Below are 14901 nucleotides of genomic sequence, written 5' to 3'. Positions count from 1 at the left end.
TAGATGGAAGCGTATATCATCCGGGCATGAAAACCCGACCGATATACGCTCATGTAAATAAGCCCCAAGACTGTATAGTAAAGGCTCGTTCAAAGAAGTGAACTTGTACGGCATATTACATGTGCAATTTTTGCGTGCGTAATACACAATGAATAGAATCCATTGATTTCAATGGTTTAGTTCACACGAGCGTATTTTTTTCTCGGAATGTCCGATTAAGAGAAAAAATATGCAGTATTATCTATTTTAGTGTGTATTATGCACCGTAATAGGCCATTGGAGGATCAGCTGGAGGATAAGAGGCTGGAGGATCAGCTGATCAACGGGGATCTCGAGCGGCAGACCCCCAACAATCACCTATTGATGGTCATCAATAGTAAAAGCCCCTTTTTAATGAACTTCTGAGATCAGAACATGAATTTTAAGTAAAGAATAAAACTACCATTTTTTTAAAGTTTCCTTTTAGCCTAATGCACATAGCTTTCCATTACCACTGATACTTCTATACTTTTCTCTGCCTCCGTTTTATTACTCCCTTGGCTGCATTTAAATTTTATAGCTGTAAAACAATGGGATGTTTTTGGTAACCCTGGATACATTTGGTATCTAACCATGAAGAATGTTATAAAGTTTATCCATTAACAGCTTCTAGACACTGAAATATAAAAAACAGCAGATGCTATTTTTGATCATTGAAGAAAATCAGACCTAAAAACATAACTTTCCTTACAAGGTTGTGACCTCCCTCATCACCAAGTATTGGATTCAAGATATATAGTGACCTCGGACTGAGATATTGTTAAGTGCCATCCGTTGTTATTTTTATCAATAGTATTTTCTTGGAAAGGACCTCTAAGTCCTCCACATTGTGACGTAGGATCTCTATGGATTCAATGTTTTTTAAGCACAAATCTGGTCTACAAGCTGCGATACTCTGTGTGTTCTGACAGTTTTCTATCATAGGCTGCATTAACTTTTTCATCACTTGTGCTACAATAGCTCTTCTGTGAGACTAGATTGATGTGCCTGGTGGACAAAGACTAGCCAGTCAGTCTTGGGTGCCTATGAACCTTTTTCGGGTTCACAGGTTGAACTTTCTCGGGCCACTTTTGGTTAGCAATAACTAATGTATACCCAGAACAAAGTCTTTGAAGATACTTTGACACAGTCATCTTGTCATCATAATTTGTTAGGCCACTCTCACACATGCCACTTTTTACCTCGGCGTCCGAGCGCCGTGCCTTATCGTGGTACAACACCGCCATTGATTTCAATGAGACTTCGCAGACATGCGATCGAACACGGCATTTCTAACACTGCGATTTCCAAGCGCTATATGTTCTATTGTCACGCATTTAAGCGCTTTTTAACGCACATCATCAGCCATTACAATGATGGGCCGCGTTAAAAAGTGCTTTCACATGTGTTCTAAAATGCAGTAAAAATACTGTGATTTCGAGTGACACTTTCTGAACGCATGTGTGAGAGTGGCCTTAGGGATCTTTCAGACTGGATGGAATATTCCACAACAGCGTTGTGGAATATGCTGTCCCAGAATTCAGCACCAAAATTCGCATTGCCAGCTGCAGATTTTGATTCAGAATTCAGCTATTTTCAATTCTGCATCAAAATCTGCATGTTAGCAGTGCGGATTTTGGTGCTGAATATTCTGCTGCAGGGCTTATTCCGCAGAATATTCCATCCCAAGTGAAAGGTCCCTTAAGAATTGAAGGCTGTTACCTTGCTTCCAACACATTAACTTCAAGTACTGACTGTTCACTTGCAGCCTAATAAATCTCACCCCTTAAAAGGTGCCACGTCACAAGATAACGTTGTTCATTTCACTTGTCAGTGCTTCTAATGTTATAACGGATTGGTGTATGCACATTTTTAGTAATGTTTCAAATATTGCTGCTACTTTAGTTGTTTTTGATTATAGTGATGGTGATTTTTGTAAATTTTTTAAAAATCTCATCGTACCTGTATTCAAAATAGCAGTCACTCATCAGAAATGCTGGAAGTCTTTCCTTCTTAATCCATTCAACTCCTTGTTCTCGATTCAAACACTTGAAAATAACAAATTAAATAATAGGTTTATATAGTTGCTTAACTTTCAGTTTTCTTTTAAATTCATGTTTGGTGCATTTTATGTTTCGGAACAAACATAGTCCTATCAGCATTACATCCTTAAACACAGCACACAGCTAAACTGTTTAAGGACAGCTTGTATGTCTACGGCTATCGGTTCAGGTCCTTAAAATTCCTCAATTCTAAATATACTGTGGTCTAAGTTGATTGTCTGACCGATCCAATAGTTGAATATCAGGTTCCAGCAGTCTCCTAGAGAGAGGACAAAAGCAGTTTTCAACCATTGGTCTTCCCTGTTTTCCAGACACATCATGTAATGCAAAAGCATTGCTGAATCTATTGGTAGCGAGGCTCATATAGCTAGTAGAAGACTGTATCTGGGTCTAACTAGATTTATTCTTATATATATACACACACACACACATATATCTATCTATAGATACCTGAAAGAGAATGAATCTTTTTTTATTTCTGCCTTCCTCTCATCTTTACCCCTCACTTTCCTTGTTACTGCCTAGTTTCAAAATGGCCTTAACTAGGCTACTAGTTTCTGTTAGCCCATCTAACGACAGTCTGGATTTTGATTCAATGTGCTGTTTAGAGATGAGTGAGCATACTCACTAAGGACAATTACTCGAGCGAGTATTGTCCTTAGCGAGGTCCTGCCCGCTCGGAAGAGAAGGTTCGGCTGCCGGCGCGGGTGAGAGGTGAGTTGCGGCAGTGAGCAGGGGGTAGCGAGGTGGGGGAGAGGGAGAGAGAGATCTCCCCTCCGTTCCTCCCCGCTCTTCCCCGCTGCTCCCTGCCCGCCGCCGGCAGCCGAACCTTTTCTTCCGAGCGGGCAGGTACTCGCTAAGGGCAATGCTCGATCGAGTAATTGCCCTTATCGAGTATGCTCGCTCATCTCTAGTGCTGTTCTTTTAAATTCACTTGCACGTATCTCCCAATGATTTCAGAAGTAGCGAAGCAAAATACAATGAAAATTCTGTTGATATTTTGTTTACATGCTTCGACATCTCTGTGTCATCTGTTTTTGCCAGCGTTCTTTATTATAAAATGTAAAAGCACTATAAAAAACAATGTCAGAAAAAAATGTAAAAGTTAAAAAAGCAAAAAAATCAACTAAAACACTACACATAAAATAACCCTAACAATAAAAACTGCCCATGCCAATCATTGTCATAATACTAGCCTTAACCCAAATAACCTAAAACAGACAAGTAATATATCAAAATAAAGTCAAACAATGACAAATACATATGAGAAAATCTACTTTAGGGAAGCACTATATGATTACCAAAAAAATTACCTGTATTGTATAAAAGCATGTTTTATTTTGTATTATTTTGTCAAACTATAAGCCTAAAAAATCTAAAAGAGTAAAAAAGAACGTTAAAAACAGAACCTGCATTGGTTACAAAAAACTGACCCCAGAAATCACATTGATATCCCAGTGAATAATAAAGGTAGAGCTATTAAGCTAACGTACTAAAAATGACTAAACTGTGCCTTGCCTAAAGGCCAAAATACCCTCCGCCACATGCTGTAATCACAGGATTAATGACAGATATAATACATCTATTATAATCTATCATGATCAGTTCTGATCGTTTTGATATATTTGTTTTGATCTATTGTTTTTGCATATTTTTCCTGTAGCAATTTACAATGAATCAGGATTCCATCAGGTATCTATTTTTTATTTTGCTGGATACAATATTACAGCATGCTGCACTATTCGGGTTGGTAAAAAGCAATTGCAATTTGACAGGAAAGAACTAAAAGAACTTTAAACAGATTTCGACCTCCACCAAATATACAGGCAGTCAGGCACACTAGGCTCAGCTGTGTTTACATGCATTCCCAACAAGGAGAAGGAATTAAGCCGCTGCTAAACACTTCTGATGGCAGCTTATCTCCCTTGACAACAAAAAAAAATCTGAAATGCTGAAATACAACATGCCTGACCCTTCTTACCCAGATACATGCCATCAGGGGAATGACATTAGATGGTTGGCTGTTCTTGCCAAAATCAGTAGATTTGGCCTGAAATTGGTGGGTTTGGGCACCATTCATCTGATGTCTATGGCCATTTTACTGCAAGTGGCCATGTTTCCTACAGAATCCGTGAGAAGAAAAACCCACTGGGGCAGATTTATTTACATGGCTGCACCTCATTTATGACTTGTATTGCATCAGATTTTTGGTGCATTTTGTATTTGCAGCATTTACTATAGTTGTGCACCAAAAAAATGATAATTTGCAACATGCTCACCATGTTGGATTGTATACTTAGGATATGGGTGTGGCTTTGTTAAGTAATAAAATATGCCAGATTTCTTAGTTGCTGAAAAATACTGGACTAAACTAAACCACCAAAGAGGTACGGTAGTGTAAAGGACAGTAGATTATCTAACATATGCCAAGATACATCAAATCTATCAAACAGCGTGTTCCAGTAAAATATTTGGCATATCTTCAAGCTAGCTTTATTCTATATTTAATGAAGACATTAGAAATACTGTAAATGTGTGTCTCTGTATAAAATGAGGACTCAGATTGCACAGATTTCCACAGGCGATATATTATAGGTCCATAATATAATTATATAATTGTGTGATAAGGCCTTAGAATCATGACTAGTCTTGATTGAACTGAACCAGTAGAGCCCTGAACTTTGCTAAGGGCTCAGTTTGGCATGAACCTGAACCGAGCTTTTAGCAAACTTCTACACGAAACAGGACCCTACTGGTTCGGTTCGTTGAACACTAATCCTGAAGACTGGTGTATAAGACTAAGAGCTAAAAAATAGTCCTGTATAACTCTTTTATACAGGGCTTTTATAGCTCTTAGACAGTGTTAAACACCAGTTTTAGGGGTTTTGGTGAACTTCCGGTTTGGTTCAAACTAACTCAGACCGAACTGGATCTTTTGCCAAAGTTCAGTGAACTGGCTGAATCCAACTTTTCAAAACTTCGCTTATGAGTAGTCATGAGCATGGACACTAAAGGTCCATTTACACGGGACGAATTTCGGGCAAACGATGCCCGACACTCGTCCCTGTGTTTCCTCGCTTCTGTGCTCCTGGACGGGACCTAGCAGAGCTGTCTTGCTCACAGAGTGGCTAGCAGGGGGGCAGGGCAGTGTAGGAGATTTATATCTTCTTGCTCCTTCGCCCCTCTTCATTGATATAACACAGCAGCCATTCACTACTGAATGGCCGCTGTTTAACCCCTTAATGACATGGCCTATTTTGGCGTTGAGGACCAAGCGATTTTTTGGTATTTTTCCATCTCCATTTTTCAAAGGCCATAACTTTTTTATTTTTCCGTCAATGCGGCTGTATAAGGGAATGTTTTTTTGCGTGGCGAGCTGTAGTTTTTATCGGTGCCACTTTTGGGTACATAGACTATATGGTAACATTTTTTTTTTATGATAACAGGGAGAGAAAACGCATCAATTCTGCCATAGATTTCTTTTTCTTTTTTTTACAGTGTTAATCATGCAGCATACATGACACACAAAATGTTTTCTGCGGGTCGGTAAGGTTACAACGATACCAAAGTTGTTATATTTTTTTAGGTTTTTACACTTTTTTGCAATAAAACCCCCTTTTTTTGGAAATCTTTATTTTTTTTCTCTATAGCTGCATTCAAAGTCCTGTAACTTTTTTATTTTTCTATGTACGGAGCTCTATAAGGGCTTATTTTTTGTGAGACCAGCTGTAGTTTTTATTGGTACCATTTTGGGGAATGTACGGCTTTTTTGATCACTTTTATTGCATTTTTTGGGAGGCAAAATGCTAAAAATTAGCATTTTGCCTCTGTTTTTTAGCGTTTTTTTTAACGCTTTTTGTCGTACAAAATAAAAAGTGTATTCAACTTTTTGTACACGTCGTTACGGACGTGTCAATACCTAATATGTGGGGTTTTAATTTTTTTTCCCTTTTTGTATGCTAATATTAGAAAAAAAACATAAAAAAGGGGTTTCTTTTTACATATTTTTTTTACATTTTTCTTTTTTTTACACTTTTATTTTCTTTTTTACACTATTTGAGTCCCTCTGAGGGACTTGCAGCACAATGCCTATGATCGCTGTCATAAGGCATGGCAGAGCTACTTATAGCTTGTACAGCGATTATAGGCACAGGCAATACAGGACGCCAGTGTCTGGCGTCCTGTTGCCATGGTTACAGGCCGGGCTCTCACGAGAGCCGGCCGGAGACACAGAGGGAGCGTGATCCCTTTGTGAACTCTTTCCCTGCCGCGATCTACTTAGATCGCGGCAGGGAAGCGGTTAACAGCGGGGGCGCATCTCCGATGCCCCCCCCCCCCGCTGTTGCAGCGGGACTCCGGCTGTGACTGGCAGCCGCCTCCCGCTGCGGGATAGTGCGGGATCATATGTGATCTCGCGCTATCCCCAGGACGTACCGATACGTCCTGTTGCGGGAAGTACCAGGCTGCCAGGGCATACTGGTACGTCCTGGAGCGGGAAGGGGTTAAACTAAGCGATGAGCTCATCGCTGATCTTTTATGCTGCATAAAGGATCAGCCATAAGCTCATCACTCTTTGTTAAGTTTAAACAGCGGCCATTGAGTAGTGAATAGAGATGAGCGAGCACGCTCGGATACAGCAGTTACTTGAGCCAGCATCGTTCTTCTCGTGTAACAGCTTACTGGTTCGAGCGTGCTCGGGGGGCGGCGGGGAAGGGGGGGGGGAGAGATCTCTCTCACTCTCCCCCCGCTACCACAACGCCGCTCCCCCGAGCACGCTCGGACCAGTAAGCAGTTACACGAGAAGAGTGATGCTCACTCAAGTAACTGCTGTATCCGAGCGTGCTCGCTCATCTCTAGTAGTGAACAGCTGCTGTGTTATCTCAATGGAGGGGGCGGGGAGCGAGAGGAGAGAAATCTCCTGCACTGCCCTGCCGCCCTGCTAGCTGCTCTGTGAGCGAGACAGCACTACTAGCTCCTGTGCAGGAGCACAGGAGCGAGGAAACACAGGGACGAGTGTTGGGCATCGTTTGCCCGACATTCGTCCCGTGTAAATAGACCTTAACTCTCGGTTTCACTCATTAATCCTCTTTAGGTGCTTCTAGGGGCTGCACACACTTTTCATTGTAGAAGGTGAGTACTTTATGTGCCTACTCATTGGAGTATATGAATGGTAGTTAACAAGCAGCTAATTAACCCTTTACACACTGTAATAAATAGTGCAATTTGGCTTCTTTTATGAATAATGGGGGGAAAAAACGACATAATGTGCGTCACTTACCATTACAGTGTAATTATGGTCAATTTTTACATCAGTAACTGAGGATTTTTTCCAGCTCAGTCCAGTAACACTTCTGGTTGCATTGTAGATGGGGTTTGGTGATTCGTGATCACGCAACATCTTTTTAATTTGCTGTTCCATCTGATCTGGTACATTGCTAATCACTTCAAAAACTCCATATGTTTTGTTGAACTTGATTTCTTCACTGAATGTCTGTAAAGAAAGTGATACAATACAAAAAGATTTGAATGCTTCTGCAATTACTCATTCATTCAGTGTCCAAATTTATAATCTCTCTGGCCCTGTTCACATGCAACAAATCCACAACATATCTGGAAAAAACCATCTTTGAGTGCACATTTTGCCATGTATTTCACTGCTTGCAATGAACAAATCTATCTTTTATAATACTCCATCTGCTGGATTGAACTGAACTTTTTTTGGATTTTTCCAATGTGGGAGCTGTACCAAAACCTCACAACAAATGTACGAACATGACCTAATTGATGGTCAGTATAGATGCACTCAAACAAACACTATATCCATATGGATCCTAAACTTTACAAACACTACTTATTAAACTTTAAAGGAGTTTTCCAGTTCTAAACTATTAATAACCTAACCTCAGGCTAGGTCATCAGTAGCTAACCATTCGGGGTCTAGCACTTGGCACCCTTGCGGTACAGCTGTTCGCCACAGGCATATTGGGCACAGTGTTGACCTGAGGTCTCATGCACACGGGTGGAATTTTGTTGTGGAATCCGGAGCGGGCGCCCGCCTCCAGATTCCGCAGCAATAACTCTCTATAGCATGCTATAGAAAAATGATTCTTCATGCACATGAGTGGAAACCAATTGCTGTTTCCACTCGCAGATGAAAAATTGCAGCATGCTGCATTTTCCTGCGGTTCCCACACAGACAGCTTCCATTGAAGTGAACGGAAGCCATCCGACCCGCGGCCCATGTGCAATTGACCATGCGGAAGGGCTGCAGATTCCGTGGGAAAAGCAGGAGTTCAAAAGAAAAAAATCTGTACTGCGCATGTCCGACGGTGAGCCATGCGAACCATCCGCAGTACAGAAAAGAAAAAGATAATACAGGTACACACTGATGACAGCCGGGGACAGGGTCGGATTACGCTGCGGGCTCCCGCATGCGGAATCCGCCCCCCCCCCCATGTGCATGCGGCCTTAGATTATTATCCCCCCTATTATAAGAAAAAAACTATATAAAAGGTATATTACACTGACAGGCAGTCTGTCTGTATTCTACTTGTGCAGAAAGCAGCAACATAACAGCATACCCACACCAGAACAGCTCAATTAATAAATAAATACTGCACCAGAACCAAGTTTATAATATAAATACAGCACCAGAACCAAGCTCAGTATATTAATACAGTGCTAGAAGCAAACATATTACACAACTACAGTACCAGTACCAAGCTAATACCATAAATAGCGAAGCAGAACCAAGCAATCATGTCTTGGGGGCTGACAGTGGCACTTCAGAACATCAGAGGGATAAAGACTGAGCCAGGAAGAAGATGATTTATGCAGCTTCACAACACACTGCCGCATAGAGGAAGATCAGCTGGCCAGGTGGACCTTAGCAAGGCGATTACCCCCAACCTACATCCACCTGTGGCCACTATTAGCTGGAGGGTGACGACCTGTGCAACTGCACAGGTCGCACGTATCTAAGACCAGCAACGATTGGGCAATATTGAAATATTCTTTAATGTATACTTACTGGCAGACTTAAGAATTCATTAAAGTAATCTACAAGCAAGTCATCCGTTACTAGGAAATCCTCCTATATAAACAGAAAAAACAAAGCAAGTGATGAAATACAAGCCGCAGCAGTGGTTGTCAGGACTGATTATAGAACACAGTAAACACGAGCTGACACAAATAAAAGCGTGTATAATACTCCATCTCCCCTGCAATCATTTGTTTGTCACCATGCAGATGTCTCTTAAGCGCTTTTACCCAATCCATCATATGTGAAATGAAAGAAGATCATGCATGAGTAATATTATACCACATTCTTCTTTCCAATTGGTCAACAGAACTTAAAGGGGTTGTTCACTTTGTACAAATCCCTTTGGGTTACTCCCCCCCTCACCAAATAATATCAGCTACAGTATGTCATAATGCTGAGACTCGCAGTAATTAGCTGTCATCTGCTAAGGGATCCTAGTGTTCAGATCCTTCAAAAAAAGACACTGGGGCAAATTTACTATTGAACATGTGCCAGTTTTCTGTTGCAAAATTGACTTACATGCTTTGCACCACATTAAGGGCTCCCACACACTTGCGTTTGCGTTTTTTGTTAACGCGATTGTCAATGGGACTTTCTAATGTTAAAAACGCAACGCAACACAGTGCAACTTGCGTTTTTGGTGCATTGCGTTGCGTTTTGCCCCCGTTTTTTTAATGCAATGGTCAATGGGACTTTCTAATGTTAAAAACGCAACGCAATGCACCAAAAACGCAATTGCATTGCATTGCATTGCGATTTTAACATTAGAAAGTCCCATTGACAATCACGTTAAAAAAAACAGTGATAAAAAAAGGCTAGTGGAAAGGCACCCTAAGGGCGACTACCAACTACAGTTCTTTTCACTGCGAAATTCACAGCGTTTTTTTCTCCAGAGGTCTATGGGACTTGTTAATGTTAAAATCGCATTGCGCAAAATTGCGATTTCGCGGTAAATTGCGATTTTTGCAGCGATGCAAAAAATCGCCCGAAAAAACTGCTCCTAGCTGCGTTTCATTAGAAACGGGCCAGAGCTGTCCAGCGCATTGAATTCAATGGAGCCGGCAATACAGCCGACTCCATTGAAAGCAATGGGCTGCGGGCGATCTCACGATGAATTTTCGGGAAGGGCTTAAAAATATAAGCCCTTCCCTGAAATTCATCCAGAAATGTGTAAAAACAAAAAAATATATATACTCACCTGGTCCCGGCAGACGGAGTTCAGCCGCGGTCGGCCGGCAGTTCTCCTGAACTGCTCTGAGTAGTATTCAGCAGGCGGGGATTTAAAATCCCCGCCTGCTGAATAAGCTGCCTCTGATTGGTCACAGCCTCACCAATCAGAGGCAGCTCTCACTTACCCATTCATGAATTCATGAATGGGTGAGTGAGTGCTGCCTCTGATTGGCTCAGCGCAGGGATGAATTTCAGGGAAGGGCTTATATTTTTAAGCCCTTCCAGAAAATTCATCGTGAGATCGCCCGCAGCCCATCGCTTTCAATGGAGCCGGTTGTATTGCCGGCTCCATTGAATTCAATGCGCTGGACAGCTCCGGCCCGTTTCTAATGAAACGCGGCTAGGAGCAGTTTTTTCGGGCGATTTTTCGGCCCCGGTCACGCGATTTGCGGATGCGAATCCGTCATGCGATCCGCAAATCGCGGGAAAAAATGCCCGTGTGACCGAGGCCTAAGATCGCAGAGCGCAGGCGCAGGTCGCACGGAAAATCGCCCGTGTGACCGAGGCCTTATGATGAGTTTTTTTTACTGCATTCAAACAGGGATGTGGCTTTACAGTAATGGGGTGTGGCCTAAACATGCCACGTTTGTTAAAGGGTGGGTTCACACCAGCGTTATTACCTTCAATCATGATTCTGTCTCTCTGTTCCAATATTTGGAGCAGATGAAAGGAATTAAAAGCGAGATAAACGTTTCAGTTTTTTCCCAATTGTTTTCAATGAATTCTCAAAAAAAAAAGAAAAGCAAACAAAGCTTTCCGTTTGCTTCTGATCCATTAGGTTTCCATTTTTCTAACTGAACCAATAGCGCTGTTTGCTTTTCAGTAAAGCAAAAAAAAAAAAAACGAAGTCAAATGGAACAGAAGAAGCAAACTGAACGCTTTCTAATTATTTAATGCCATTAAAATCAATGGGGGAAAACATCTGAAGCGTTTATTTCCATCGTAATTATGTTTCTGTGCTCCAAAAGTGAAACAGAAAGACAAAATTATGACTGAGGGCTCATTCACATGGATGATTTTGCGCAGCTAAGTTACACGTGCAAAAAAAGCGACTAATAGAACCAATGGTTTCCTATGGAAACATTCAGATGAACGATTTTAAGCTGAGCAAAAAAAAAAAAAATAAGAATCACACCTAAAAAGATAGGACATCAGCGATGGAACTCAATAACTGAAATTCCCTGCAGCACAAATGATAGGTTTTGACCCAAATACGCAACTAGTTGACAAAGAATGCTATAGAAGTGTATGCGAGGGAGAAGGGAAGTAAGATTAGCAGCATTAGCTAAACATTGCCATTGTTAGCTAACATTGCTAAACAATGGCAATGAGGGTGAGATTAGCTGATAAAGAATGTCAGATGGGTGTATGTAGTAAGTGGAAGGTTTTGTGCTGCCTTGACAAAATAAAAATCTCTCTCTCTGTCTCAGCATCGCATTTTTAAGCAACACAGCGCTCTCGATTGTGTGAATGATTGGTTTTAATGCTGAAGAAAGTTCAGGACTTGATTGCGGAAAATCGCCCAATCGTGCGATGTTCAAGTGATTTTGTCGCACTTTTTTTGTGTTGCGAACTTCTACACGATTTTGACGCCCATTTGAACGGGCCCTGAAAGTCATGCAGGTGTGATCCCACCCTAGGTTTGCAGTATTAGTAACTATGTTTCGCTATTTGTAGCTTCACCTGCCAGCTTATAGAGACCCTGAACATGAGCACCTCTATAATATTGAAGGAGGAAATCATCATTCAAGGAACTTTTGATGCAACTTTTTTGATGTGCTTTTTTATCCCTCTCCAGTGCCAAATTTACCATGTTGTCAATGATTTAGATAAATGTAGTCGTATCTCTATGTCTACAGACTATTTTTAAACCAGACAGCCAGCAGACTAGCTTTGCTCATAAATTTGGCGACTTTTTAAAAAGTCTCAACTGATAACTCCGTCTTAAGCCTCACTATAGCCAAACCGCCTTCTCTAGACACTTCTGCAAGATACTTTTCTTTTTGGTGCAAATAGTAAATTTGTCTAAACTGATCTGTGCCGAAAAGAAAGCGCACCTTATGCCAGAATTCTGCTACAACCGAATAGTAAGTGCGCCCCATCATGACTTAAAACTGTTTTTGGAGCCAAGCAACCAATTTAAAATGATATACTAAAACAATTAAGTGGAGTACAAGTATTGTTAAATGTTCACCAATACCAGTTTTCACAAACTTTCATCCTTGAAGAGGTTTTCTGAGAACCCCAAACACTGGGTGCAGTAGGGGGCACATAAGGCATTAACAACACCCTTACTCTGCTCACCTCCTGTTGTGAACTTCTCCACTACCACCGCTGGCCAGTGCTTCGGTCTTCTATTTACACCAGCTGCGCGATAACGTCGGTTATTTACCCGCGTGACCACTGCAGGCAATGTGAGGCCAGCAGGGACGTCACCAGTGACATCCCATAAACCTGTCTTGGGGCTTCTACATTAGAAGCCCATGTGACAGGTTTATGGGACATCATCATGCCTTCTCGGCTGTGTGATGTCACCAGTCAGATGCCAAGACGTCGGACCATAGAAGGTTTTGGCATGGGGTGGCCATAATTATATAAAAGTAATAACTCAGAAAGCCCTTTTACATTTCATCAGTGCAAGCAGTGGCCCAATGCATGATTTCTACTGTGTAAACTCTAAGGTCACCTTCATATGGGGCATATCTCGCAGCAAATACACCCCTAAACGGAATGAATTTGGTAGCATTTTTAATTGCAGATCTGCAGCAGGATTTAAGGATGAATTCCACAACAATAATCCACAGCATAAATAGACATGCTGCAAATTTAGAATTTTGTGGATTTCTTGCAGAAATTTCCCACAGCTTGTGAAGCTGATGCTTTAAAATCTTCCCCACATGGTTTGTACTGTAAATGCTCTGGAAATTCTGGCGGCCTGAGGGCTTATTAACATGGGTGACATTACGGCTGCCTGTCCACCGGCAATTGTTCATTGCGTTACCCGCGGCGATAATCCGTCCGCAGGTAACGCAGTGATTGCTTTCCATAGCGTTGCTATAGAAAGCGCACCCGCGGCGTCCACAAGCGGAGAATCATAGCGATTGGCTGAATAAACATTCAAATACTTGTCTGACAGCTATGTAAAGTATATGGGCACCCTTAGGGCAATTTCATGGCCCCTTAATAGCCTATGAAGCTATTTGGGTTGCATGAAAATAATTGCTACATGTTTTTCTATTGTTGTCCGCTTTTATGGATGAGAATAAGACGTGTAAAGAGCAGGGTCCGTGGAGATTGGACGGCATGTGGATGGGCGTTCATGTGCTGTTCAATGTGAGTTGTGCCCAGGTTTCACAGCCATGCATTCCCCCAACACTAAGACATTTACTATGTTGTTGTTCTACAGGAATGTTAGGCTTCCAAGTATCTAGGGGCTAATGTTACCCTTCCTGTGAGTCTGTGTTTACTAGACCAAAACTTATAATAAAAGATTCTAGGGATTATACTAAAATCAAAAGAAAATTCCCTTAGAGTTGTAATTTATACAGTAATTTTTAGATGATAATGCTAACACTTAGGGGGCTATCTCTGTCACCCTACCGCTCCCACACCCCATATTATGATCAGAAGGTGCCGAGTGGTTTCATAGAATCATAGAATGATAGAGTTGGAAGGTACCTCCAGGGTCATGGGGTCCAACCCCCTGCTTAGTGCAGGATTTACCAAATCATCCCAGACAGTTTCTTGGCAACCCAAGGGCAAACAATGGCCTCCAAGCCTGCCACATAAGGAAGACTATTAAAGGGAATCTGTCGCCATGTTTTTGCAGCTCTCACTGAGTGCTCATCACATTGATTGAAGTGATATATCTGTTGTATGTATCTGTGCAGTAGTTTTGGAGATACTTGCATTTTATTAGTAGCAGTCAGGCACACAATTAGTCCTCTGTATTTATAAACTGCAAGCTAGCGACACGCATCCCGCCCTCCAGTCACTGACAGCTGTTTCTCTATGCACAGTAATAGGCAGAGGGCATTCAATCAGTGACTGAAGGGTGGAGTGGGCGGGACTAGCTGCAGCTCATGAATATCAAGGACTACTTCCTGTAATCCCCCTATGTGTGGCTGCTACTAACAAAATGCAAAATATCTCCAAAACTACTGCAGAGATACATACAGCAGACATATCCCTGTAATCAGTGTGCCTGTCAGTACCTATTGTGGCTCTCAGAGAGGGGTGCAAAAACATGGTGACAGAGTTTCTTTAAGCCGCACGATAAGCAAACATTACAGACATAATACATTGCCATACAGAAGCAGTGTGTTAAGTCTGTAATGTTACCCAATGGCAGGGATTCTAGCAATCAGAACATCAGATGTTCAAGTCCTCTTGAGGGACTAAAAATGTAAATTAAATATTAAAAGTAAAACAATTGTTCCCATGTGAAAAGCATGTAAAAAAATCTAAACAATAAAACAATGAAGATAATTATCCCAAAGTAGTCTCTAAAAGTCCAAACTGTTAAAATATTTTACTATTCATCTTACA

At 41.5% G+C, this 14901-nt stretch overlaps 1 protein-coding gene across 1 annotated transcript in view; it reads right to left on the bottom strand.

The window, feature by feature from the left end:
• Nucleotides 1–14901, bottom strand: part of RGS22 (regulator of G protein signaling 22) — a 92775-nt gene that overhangs the window by 74858 nt on the left and 3016 nt on the right. Inside the window, exons 3-5 of the mRNA XM_066578395.1 lie at nt 9112–9174; nt 7360–7572; nt 1981–2066 (exon numbers count right to left, since the gene is read on the bottom strand). Of these exons, the coding sequence (XP_066434492.1) occupies nt 1981–2066; nt 7360–7572; nt 9112–9174 (362 nt within the window). The remainder of the gene's footprint in view (nt 1–1980; nt 2067–7359; nt 7573–9111; nt 9175–14901) is intronic.

This window comes from Eleutherodactylus coqui, chromosome 9, assembly GCF_035609145.1.
Source record: "Eleutherodactylus coqui strain aEleCoq1 chromosome 9, aEleCoq1.hap1, whole genome shotgun sequence".
NCBI lineage: Eukaryota > Metazoa > Chordata > Amphibia > Anura > Eleutherodactylidae > Eleutherodactylus > Eleutherodactylus coqui.
The sequence above is the reverse complement of the archived record's forward strand: the minus strand, read 5'-3'. Positions and strand labels throughout refer to the sequence as shown.